The 11786-nt window shown below is 48.5% G+C and overlaps 1 protein-coding gene across 2 annotated transcripts in view; it reads left to right on the top strand.

The window, feature by feature from the left end:
- The first annotated feature begins 477 nt into the window (after window positions 1-477).
- Pik3r1 (phosphoinositide-3-kinase regulatory subunit 1) overlaps window positions 478-11786 on the top strand; it is an 82805-nt gene continuing 71496 nt past the window's right edge. The window contains exons 1-2 of one of the 2 annotated variants that reach the window (XM_055601902.1): window positions 478-688; window positions 10393-11106. In XM_055601902.1, the coding sequence (XP_055457877.1) occupies window positions 10773-11106 (334 nt within the window). In that variant the 5' untranslated portion in view covers window positions 478-688; window positions 10393-10772. Of the gene's footprint in view, window positions 689-10392; window positions 11116-11786 lie in introns of both variants that reach the window. The other variant, XM_055601901.1, reaches the window with a different exon arrangement.

Genomic DNA, 11786 nt, shown 5'->3' with positions numbered 1-11786 from the left:
CTCCCCACTTTTGGCGAGCCCCGGCTTGTGCATCCTCCTGACTCCGGCCACTGTGCTGAAGCTCTAGCGGGTCCGGTAGAGGCAGGGTCTCGCAGGGAGCAAGCCCGGCTCCAGGGAGGCCTGAACTCATCTTCCACCTCCGAGTCCCCATTTTCACTCCCCGCTTCGGTCCCGGGAGCCGCCCCGCGGGCGAGGCAGCCCCAGGCGCGCGGAGCTAGAGCGCTCCGCAGCGGAGGGCGCGCGCCGTCCAGTCGCCCGGGGCATCCCCGTGCCGGGGGGCGGAGGCGAGGGCAGCGGCGGGGCGGGGTAGGGTCGGCAGCACGGCCGGCTGCGCCTGGAACCCGGTAGCCCGCCCGGAGACTGGCAGAGGCGGAGGGCGCGGCCCAGACGCCGGGGGGCGGGGCGAGAGCACTGATTGGTGCGTACCTGGGGGCGGGCCCCGGGGGCGGGCCCCGGGGCGGGGCCGGCGCCAGGCGCTGGAGCGGCGGGCGCACGGCGAGGAGTAGCGAGCAGCTGGAGCCGAGTTGGAGGAAGCAGCGGCCGGGGCGAGGACGGCTGTGCAGCCGGGGAGCCGGGACAGCGAAGCGCCGGCGGGTCGCAGCTGGATCGCAGGCGCCTGGGAGCTGGGAAGCCGGAGAGGCCGCTGAAGCCCGGGCTGGGCAGAGGAAGGAAGCGAGCCGCCCCGGAGGTAGGCGGCGGGTCCCGGTGTGCCCGGGAGGGGGAGGCGGCGCGAACGCGCTCGGCCGCCGCTCTTCCTGTCACCGGCAGCCACTTCTGCTGCCGAGCCACTCGAGGGGGAAGCGAGCCGGCTTGCCAGCCCGGTCGCCAGCATCTCCCGGCCGCTGGGACGCCTTCCCGGGCCGGTGGCCAGCCTGCGTGGTCACGGCCACCTCCCGCGGTCGTTTCCTCGGTTGCTACCCCGCTCGGGCTCCGCTCGTCCCCGGGAGCGTTCGGTCCCAGAGTTGCCCGCGGTGGCCGGCTCCCCTCCTCCTCCGTCACCTCACGCGTCCGAGGGTCCCCTCACGCCCTGCAGCCTCCCGCAGCCGGGAGCGTGCGAGGAGGGCGCCCGGATCGCTGCCTTCGCGTTGGCGCACCGTCCTCTCCAGGCCCCGGCAGCAGCCACCGGGGCCGCCGGCCGGGCTGGGCCACGGTGGTCCCCGGAGCTCGCCCCCAACCCCCGCCCTCCGAAGTTTGCCTCCCTCCCCTTCCGGGGTGGGGGAAGTGCGCCTCGGGGCGGCCGGTGTCTGGGGCTCTGGCTCGGCGTCTGGCGCCCGCCGGGGTTTGGGTAGGTTGCCGGAGGCATAATGAGTGGGGGATCCTGGCACCGCCCGGAAATCCAGCTTTTTTCGAACGCGGGGCGACCCTGGAGGGACCTGCCCAGCGGTATCTGCCGGCCGGGGAGGACCGGCCCGCGTGCAAGCTGGAGCCAAAAGATCTGGGGGAATTGTCTGCAAGCCACTTCCTTCCCAAAGGCAGAAACTGCCGGGCAGATCACGAGACAAAGAGAATAGAAACGATCTGGCCAGGCACGCATGTACAGAAATGCATTTTGGTAACCGGCTTTCGCGCACAATAACGCAAGGGTGTGAGCGCAGTGGCTGTGACATGTTGAACGCTGTGTGCCGGCACCGGATCCAGGGGAATTCTGCTCCCGGGCGCTGGCAACACCGGAAAGGTCTCGCCTCCACCGTTAATTCTTGAAGGAGCTGCAGGCTCTATTGCTGTGGTAGTGTGAATTTTCGCTTTATTGAGGAGTTTCACGATTTCAGGACTTACACATTCCCCCCCTCTTTCTTTTCCTGTCCTTTTCCTCTTTGTCATCTAGTGTGAAATAGGAAAGGATGAAGCAGTTCCGGGTTTTGAGTGTAGCGTGAGATTGTCATTTCAGTGAGATCGAGTTTCAAGTTTTAGGTGGTAGGATTACTCACAAAGCTGATTGACCTAGGTTCCTTGTGCAATCATTTCTTAATAATTCATTAGCTTGTGGTATGTGTTGGGCACCTTAGCGGTGGTAAGTTATGAGCTAGGAAAGCTTGGAGTAGGCAGGTGGCTTACTTCTGCCACAGATAGCAGATTAATAGATTTCTAAAGTAGAAACCACTAGGACCTCAGGGCCTTCTGCATAGGTGAGGTGTCCATGCAAAGAACCTACAGAGTTTTGTTTTGTTTTGTTTTTAAAACAGTTGCACTCACCGTTTTTTTATATAGAACACTAATGGCAAAGCATTTTCCTAAGCACACAAGTTTCTTAAACTTTGAGAAACAGGTGTTTTTGGCTTATTCCAAAGGACATGATCCTGGTTTTTCTTGCACCTCTTGTGGTTCAAAGTCAGGCTTCTATGTGAAAGAGCGGGGGTGGAAGCCCCTTGCTCTGCAGGAGTGCTCAGCAGTGTCACTCCCTGCTTTTCCTCTGTGTGCCTGTTGCAGGCCACACTACTCTTCCACAGCACCCTGTCAGTTTTTATGATTTAAAGAAAGTTGGACGTAACTGATACTGGCCCTCAGACTGTTGTGGGAGTTTACTTTTAACTTTTCATCTTGCACTGGGACCTGTTCCTGGTTGCATAACAGAACTCTGCCATGTGCACATTGTTATCTGCTGTTTTATTTGCACTTTTTATGATAGCTTTCTGCGTTTTCACATCTGTGATGTGCTGTAGTCATGTGAAAAAGTATTTTACTGCTCACTGATTCTTTTTTTTTTTTTTTTGGTCTTTAATACAGTTCTAGTAAAAAGTTGGTCTGGGGAAACTGAAGAGTTAAACACATTACAGAGTTATGTATTTTGGCTGCTGATAGTGGGTGGTGTTCACATATCTTTAGGAAATGTTAATTATTTCTAAGCTGATATAGTTGTGCCCCCGTTTTACTTTTATTACTGTATATTAATTCTATACAAAAGTGGGTTCCTTGGGACATTTCTGTACATGATATAACATATTTTGTTCAAATTTGCTCCCCCATTACTCTTTCTTGTCTCTCTTCCCCTCTCAAGCTAATCTCTCAAAAGGCTTTGAATATTAAGTACAAATTTATTCAATTTACACAAACCTTGTACCATTAAAAGTGTTGCCTGTTCCTTTCAACTTTCCCCATGGACACCATGGAACTTTAAGTTTGGTGTGTTGATTGAAATTTCCTTTCTGCTCTCCTTTTTCCTAAATAGTTCAGTGAAGTGTTGTAAAAGGCATTCACTTTGAAAAATTATCCACATACTTGTTAAAAAACAGGAACAATTCTGGTCCAGCTTCTATTGTGTTTTTGCAAAATGTGTTTTATTGGATAAAGAGATAGTGAAAGAGCCAAGCAGAAAAAAAAAAAAAAGGTGGTTTTATGGTTAAGTAGTGCAAAGCGAGCTGAGCTTTTAATTCTCTCGTGAATAAGGGTGAGTAAGGAGTACACACACAGAAGGAACTGGCCCCTAACTGTCAGTCTGTCACGCATGTTAGACTGGCCAAGCACAGAGCTCATTGCATGGTGTAAGGCTCTGCTGGCTGGGGGAGGAAATGAAGGGAACTAGAAAGTCACCTGTCAGTAGAAGGGATTATCAGCTGCATGTGTGTGTGTATGTCCTCACATTGGAGGCACCTCATGTAGTCCACACTGGCCTTGAACTTTCAGTGAAGCAGAACTTGACTTTGAACTCTTGAGCCTTTTACCTCTATCTCCCAAGTCCTGGGATTACAAACTTGTGCTACCAAACCAAACTGTCTGCTTTGTTTTTGACTTGAAAAGACAGTGTAAATTGTACCTTTTTATTTTTTGAAACATCAGTCGTGATTAGCTTTTAAAGCACTCATTATTTATTGCATTTTTTTTAAAGTGTCATTTGTCTCTTTCCTAATAAATTTTTTTGTCATGGTTTTTCCAATAGTCTTATTGAAATCACTTGCCTAAAGTAATGGGAATTAAGGCGGTTTTTTTTTTTTTTTTTTTTTTTTTTTTTTGTACACTAAGCCAAATGAACTGAAAAACACTTATAGCTTGTCTGTTTGGTTTATGCTCATCTCCCCTCTCACCCCTTTTTTTCTGGTAAAATTTGGAATGAGTATAGTACACGGTTAACTGAAGAAAAAAGAAGATTAAAGACATCGTTGGAGATTTGCTCTGTCACCATTGTTTTCCTTAAAGTAAATCAAACACAGACCCATGAGCACCTGTAGTCAAAATATCTCTCAGGTTAACGATCACCTGAGAGAGAATTGAAATCATGGGAGCCTGGCCAAAGGGCCGGGAAGCTCCACCAGTGGGTGTTGTGCGTTGTTCGAGGCGAGGTGTCTGACCAGCGGTTCAGCCCCCCCCCCCTTGCTTTCATCCTGGACTGCCTCTGTGGTTGTGAGGACTGAGCCTGTCCCATGAGGACCCAGCTGCCTTCATTCTCTGGGGCATTGCTCAGTTTTTCCTCTTGGAGAGCAGGCTACGGAGCAGCCCTGAAACCCAATTTGAAAACAGTGTCACGCCCCCCACTTTGTGCCCTGTCACCAAGCATGTTCATGGCCCCCTCCCGTGTAACACCCCCTGACCTCTACTGAGACGCCTTCCACCTTGGGTCTGGAGACTTACTTGGGCCAAGTCCATAGGCAGGCTCTATCTGACTCTATTTACAGCAGAGTTTTATTTTAGGTAGCTTCAGGCTTCTTTTAGAACTGCTTGCAGCATTGAAAGGCAGGGCAGGAGAAAATTTCTGGCACCTGTCTGTTTCTGTTTTAAATCTGCATTGTGTAAACGGCAGTGACATTCAATGCAGCCCTATTGTGACTAAGAACAGTTACAAGAAAGCCATAACTGCAGTTGACTGTCACTTCAGGCATGCTCTGTCACAGTGCTTGTGTTCTCATCTGCAAAATGGGGCTGATAATTAAGCTAGAGCAGTTACAGGGTCTATGTAAAACTCCAAGTACTATGCCTGGCACACAGGGAGCACTGAGTCTGGGTTAATTATATTAAGCTTGTGCTGAGAAGTGTGGCGTGCTACATGCTTTTGTGAGTGTAATTGCCTTTAATCCTTATAATGACCTAGTGAGGGGTAGGTCTCCCATCGGCCTCGTGGGTGATGACATGATAATGGGGGAGGGTTCAACAACTTGCCCAGTTACATAGCTGTGCATGGAGCAGGGCAGTCGCTGTTGGCTGCAGCTCAGAATTCACCCTTGCTGCCATCAATCTTAAGGACTGCCATGGTTTTTCACAAGAAGAGGTACTTCAGGGCAGCTCCCTCAGTTCACTCCTCCCATGCCCACCTTGTCAAGCCTTCTCTACTGTAGAGGTAGCAGGCACACTGGCCTCATAGCCTCTTCTTGGTGGGGGGAAGGGGTCTCTTCCTTAGCAAATAAATAACATGGCCCTTTGTCCTAGTCCCCTCTGTGCTGTGACCCTCTCAGTCTAGAAGAGCTGCTGGAGATGGGGTAGCCCTATCCTCTCCTCAGGGACACCCAGTGCTCTAACTGCTTTGCAGTCCTGTCTCTTTACACCTGGGTGTGTACGCTTGCTCTACAGGGCTTGCAGGCAGGAATTACAGCCTCCACACCCTTCTTACCCACATTAGCTACCCAGTTTCCAGTGTGGCAGCAGGCAGCACCTTTTGTTTAGCTTGTTGGTTTGGAAATGAATTGAGATATTAGGTGCCTATAACATCAGGCTGAAGTGGAGCCCACCTTCCCAGCCTACTTTAATTGAGGTCACTCAGTCCCCTCACTTTATGTACAAACACATGGTATTTTACTAGGGTCTTAAGTCAGTTTCATAGTTCATAACTTCCAAGATTTTTGAATGGTAGGCAGATTTTCAAGTAATGATTCTTGTTTTTCAGAAGAGTGTGTTGAGGTGGGACTCAGAGCTAGCACAGGAAGGAGGAAAGGGTTACACATGGTGTAGGCTGCCCACCCAGAGTCCTCCTTGTCCTGACTATAGACACCTTAGGTGCTGCCACCCAGCGTCACACTGCTGATTTTGTAATAAGATGGCAACACATTAGTAGACACATATCTTCTTGATTTTTTAAAAAAATGCAATTTGAAGATAACCATTATTTCTGGCTCCCATCAGCTTTCCTAAATCCTGTCCTTTATGAAAGGAGACTAGAGTAAGTCAGCGACACTGGAGAGCCTTTCAGAGGGTTTGTTTGGCTCTCTCCCATCATGCTTGCAGGTTAGAAGGCTAAACTTAAACAAACAAACAGACAAAATCTATTTTCAAGCCATTGAACATTAAGCAGTCATGGATTTCTATTTGTCAAGCACCAGAAACAATTTTATTTGGGCAAATGAGAATTGCTTGATTTGTTAGCAGAAAAAGAAAATTTGCTTCCAGTGAGTGGGACTGTAGACAGCTAGGAAAAGGGCTGAAAGACTGGAGCAAAATAATTCCCCTTAAGGAAATTGTGGTTAGCGGCTGTATAAATATGTTTTGTAACTTCTTCACAGAATCCTTTATGGCTTTTGGGGAGTGTATGCTATCCTGTCCACGTATTAGCTTAGAGCTTATATTATAAAATTGCCTGGGTGATGTGAAAATAATAGTATGTTGATGGTCACTGTCGTCCACATATAAAATAACCTTTACTCTGTGAATCTGGGTGAGAAAAGGTCACTGGGCAGGTGTCTGCGTCTAAAGGGAACAGAAGGTAGCATTTGGTGAAAGGGGAAACATCTGTAATCGACCTCAGGAGGGTCACACGGGCACGTCCCAGTGTTTCAGGCTGCTGGGTGTTCTGCAGTCCTGGGGACAATTTGAGGAAGAGCTTGCTAGTCCTCTAGATGTGACAGTTTTCATGACTCTTATTGATGGATGCTTCACTCATCTCCCCAGGGGGGAGCTAAGTTGTTAGAAATTGTGCAATGAGAAGCCCCAGAAGACTGGCATAGGGCAGAGAGGCCAAGAGGGACACAGGTGGCAGGAGCTAAATGTGTGGGACAGAGAAGGGCAGGATTCCAGAAGCGATGTGCTCACGATCCTTTTATTCACTAATTTATGAACTTCTTTGGCAAGGCTGCATTTTAATGAAGTCGCTTTGGAGACGCACATTTGCACGGTCAAGGTGCTGGGTCCTGCACTTGGCGGGCCTGGTACCCAGTTATAATGGCTTCTTTTTGTGCAGGTGTGTGAGGGCCAGACACACTTACCTGTGTGGCTGCTGTGAAGGCAGATCCACAGAGTTCTCACGGGTGCAGGGGACAAGCCAGAGTAGGCAGAACACTGCACTGTGATACTGTAAGCTAAAAGTAAGTTAAAAGTGGGGGCTCCACATACAGGGTGGATCTGAGTTCAGCTTCTGCCTCAGGTGCTGAGCATAGTCATGCCCCAGATACTACTTCCTCTTGGCAAGGGAGAATGTCTGTAGGACCTTGGTTATCTTGAGGTTAATGGGTTAAAGAGATACCGCTCCCTGCGTGTACCACGTGATGGCTGTGATAACAGTGCCTCATTTAAATGGGTAGACAGGCCAGAGAAAGTGTGCGAAGTGCATTAGAGTTGCTTGGCTCCTCTGCCCAGCAAAGGTCTCTCTGAACCTTGTCACCGCAAGATCAAGTCCCCACCCAGACAAATGACTTGTCTGCTCTCCCTCTCTTTTTACAACATTGCTTTTAAACCACTTCACTGACATTGAGTCATTGCCGGCCTTGACTGCTAGCCTTAACCGTCTGCACTGATCTTCCTGGCCAAGTTTGGGGAAGACAGGCTTGCTCTATTTGTGCTTAAGACAGTTGGGGTTCCTCTATCAGACTTAGACCCAGAGCCCTGCAGAGTTGTTAAGATTCTCCTGACACCAGCAGGCTGAGAGCATTTGTTTGCAGAAGCCACGAGGCCTCAGCAGGTAGGGTGGGGGTTGCTTTCTTCAGAATCTAGCCTTCCACAATTACCAAACTCCTCCCAAGTGTGGACTTAGCTCCAGGCACACTGGGGCTTAGAAAGCCCTGAATAGGCAGGGGCGGTTTCTGAGTTGCTGGTGTAGGGTTTGCCTAGCTGTCTTGTTGTGTCTGGGGCTAGGGCTTGTTTCATGGTTGGGGGCAGGGAGGGGTACTGGAGGCACTGCATTTCCTGTTCTACTGAGGATCCCACCGAACTGGTCCTCTGAGTGGTTGAAATTGAGGAAGTGCTAGCCACCAGCTGGCAGAAAGATCTACCCAGGCTACCGACCTAGGACTTTCCCCCTCCCCCGAAAAGATACATTGCCAGGAAAAGCTAACAAAAATTTCAGGGCAGATTTGAAGGAATTAAATTATTCTTAGGCATATTGCCTGGTTTCCCAGCATTTAGGGATATGTAAATTTTCATGTTCTTTGGAGTTCTGTGTCTCTTTTGTACAGAGCACATTAGTACAAAAAATGAGATTTGCTAGTTCTACATTTTTGTGTGAATTTATGCAATGAATATTTAATTTGATTCTGGATCTTTCAAAAGGAGAGGCCTTTTTCAAACGTAATATAGCTTATTTTTCTCATACGCTCCACTGGCTGCATTAATTTTTTTTCTCTGATGCTTGAAATGCAAAGTTGAGTACTATCCCAAATTAATATTCTTGCTACACAAAGATTTCCAGTGTTTGTTTTTACTTCCTTTGAATATGCAGCCCTCCTTAGAGTGTTATTGTATAAAGCTAAGAGGCTTTAGTCATGTGAAGAATACTTTACACTTCTGAATGCCAACATAACAATTAATCTGTGATCAGATTTTGCCTCTTAAGATGCCTACACTGAAGAGTGCCTGGAATATTCAACTGCTGAAGTGTTTCACTCTCTAAACTTAAAAAAGTTCCCCTGATACAGCGCCCTGGAATCCTGTGGCTGTTTCTGTGTTGCTTTGTTGTGTAGTTGGTGAACTGAAACCTTGGGATTTAGTCTCTGCAGTAACGGTAACACTGAAAAGTAAGGGTGGATCTGTATTACAAGCTGTCCCGTTAACCATCCATGATGACGAAAGTCCTTTTAACTTTGCCCCTCCAATTGCTCTGCTCTAAATATGCTTGTTAGTTTATATATATATATATATTTTTTTTTTTCTTTTCTTTTCTTTTTCTTGCCTGGCCTCCACCAAGCCTGTTTCACTAACACTTCTGTAACATAAGCATGGCTACTTTCTTTCCTCTCTTAAATCAAGAAAGGAAATCTAGTTGCTACCCTCATTACTGGCCTGCAGTCTGGGATGTCAGAACATCACTGATGGTTCCTGGATGAGCAGAGGCCTGAATGATAAAGCTTTGATGCAGTCTTCCCTGTGTGGGGTTTCTGCAAGGCTTCGACCTGGGGATCCGCTGTGCCCTCCTGATCTTGCTTAGTCCTTTTCTAGGGCTTGCTTTATATGTCAACCTTTCCTTCCCAGATTGACTAAACCAGAGTGTTTTTGTTCTTGCAGATCTCCCCCGCCCCCCACTGTGTGTGTGTGTGTGTGTGTGTATACACTCATGTGTATCTTTCCCATGCTACTGAAATCAGTCCTACTTTATTTGCAGCTACTTAAAAACCCTGGGGTGTATCTCTGATTTCAGCAGTGGGTGCCTACAGCCCAGGAGCCCATCAGGTTTCTTGGCTTCCCTTTGCCCAGTGTTGGTATGGAATTCTCAACCCCGTAGATCAAGCACTTGCTCCTCTTGCTTCCTCCCGTGGGCATTTTTCACTATCCGTGTGTTATCCCTTATACTGTATACTACTTCAGTCTGTGCCCTATGAACCTGCTGCTGCCTCTCTGGTCTCTGTCCTCACCTTTCTCAGTAGCCCTCACCTCTATTCTTTCCCTGTGCCATTCCCTCCTGGGTATTGAAGCCAGATCGGCGATCCTGGAGTGTAGCTTTCATCCTGTGGTCGATTCTCTACCTCACCCATGCAGTGCTCACGGCTGAGGGCTTAATTACTGTTGGTGTGCACTTCAGATGGCTCTCTTGTCATCCTAGGCCAAGTTCACTGGTCGCTCTCTGTCCTGTGATGGATGAGACTGCCTGTGCTTCTTTCTATGATATGACATTTGCTTGGTCTCGTCTGTACCCAGGATCATGCCACACATTCCATTCTGTCTTCAGATTCCTGCAATTTGATAATTTGACGTGGTCTCTCGCCTTCTCCCCCGCCCCACCTCTCCCCCTTACTTGAGCCCCATGGCATTTTGTGTCAGTGTCTGTTATGGCATCTACCTAGTGTTTTGGTTCTTTGTGTACCAGTCTTATCTCCGGAACATTGCGACATGTTAGCACCTCTACTCCTGCTCCGCCCGGTGTTCTTAGAAGGCAGGGACTGTCTCACTAATCGTGGTTTCGTGTACTGTGTCAAGCGGTAGCACACTGGCCTGTGTATGTCATCTGCCAAATTGATTAAGTACTTGTTGAATGGAAGTAGAAATTCAGATCCACACAGCTGGCAAAGTGTGATGTTCACTTTTAAGCCTTGTTTCTTGCTTTGCTAGGTGAAGCCGGGAGTGGAGTGTGGCAGTAAAATCAGACGACAGATGGACAGTGTGACAAGAACGTCGGAGAGGATTGGGCCTCGCTGTGGGAGTCAGCCTGGAGTCAAGGTGTTGACAAGTTGCTGAAAAGGACACCAGGGAGGGCTGTGGTGCGCAGAGGGAGTAAAGCCCTGTCTTCAGTCGCACCATTGATGGAGGACAGATGGACAGCCGGATGGCCAGTCACCTCTCTTAAACCTTTGGATAGTGGTCCTTTGTCTTCTGCTGGACACCTGTTGGGGATTTTAGCCCATTCTCTGAACTCGTTTTCCCTCAAAACGTAAGCTTGGGCTGCAGTGTGCAAGCAGGATCCTCGTCCACAGCGAGACACAGCTGCAAACATGAGTGCTGAGGGGTACCAGTACAGAGCACTGTACGACTACAAGAAGGAGAGAGAAGAAGACATTGACCTGCACCTGGGGGACATACTGACTGTGAATAAAGGGTCCTTAGTGGCACTTGGATTCAGTGAGGGACAGGAAGCCCGGCCTGAGGAGATTGGCTGGTTAAATGGCTACAATGAAACCACCGGGGAGAGGGGAGACTTTCCAGGAACTTATGTTGAATATATTGGAAGGAAAAGAATTTCACCCCCCACTCCTAAGCCACGTCCCCCTCGACCTCTTCCTGTTGCACCAGGTTCTTCAAAAACTGAAGCAGACACTGAGCAGCAAGGTCAGCATGGTGAGTGGTTGGTTATTTAGTGACCTTTTGATTTGTTTTAGTTTTTTCTTATCTTTTTAAATTGGTAATACCTTAGATTTGAGCTAGGATGTTAAGCTTTGAGCAGAAATCATCTTGGCAAGTTAACCTGAACTGATACATAGTGTATAACAGTTTGTTCCATCTTTACATGGCTAGTTGTTTGCTTTTGTGTGGTTGGGAGTTTGTATAAATTGGGAGATGGTGTCCACGAGCCTGTTCTGTGAATATCATTAAACACTTATTACAGTGGCCATTAAATTAACACATACACCTCATTCTTAAGATTATTATTGCTTTGGGAAAGCAAAGGTTAATTCTAATGTAAGTATATTTAATGTTGATGTGGTTTGCATGGGAAAATGTAGAGTCTTAAAGTAACCACAGTACTAAGCAGAGAAGAAACCATTGCTTTTTTAACCCAGAATCTGCCTCTTGGTTTCCTCTCTAGGCTTGGAGTTAGCTAAAAGGACAGGGGCTTCTGGTCCTTTTCTGGCAGTGCTGTTCCAGTGGCAGTGCCTATAGTCTGCTTGGCCCTCGTGAGAAGAAACTCAGGTTCACTGGGTGTTCCTCTTAAATGGAAGCCACTTCCATCCCCAATCCACATGCTGGAGATGGCCCATACTTGGGGTTGAGCGCAGCTGTTTCTCAGT

This window comes from Psammomys obesus, unplaced genomic scaffold (genome assembly GCF_907164565.1).
Source record: "Psammomys obesus unplaced genomic scaffold, mPsaObe1.curated_primary_1811, whole genome shotgun sequence".
Classification (NCBI taxonomy): domain Eukaryota; kingdom Metazoa; phylum Chordata; class Mammalia; order Rodentia; family Muridae; genus Psammomys; species Psammomys obesus.
Note: the sequence above shows the minus strand (reverse complement) of the source record. Positions and strands in the feature narration are given on the sequence as shown.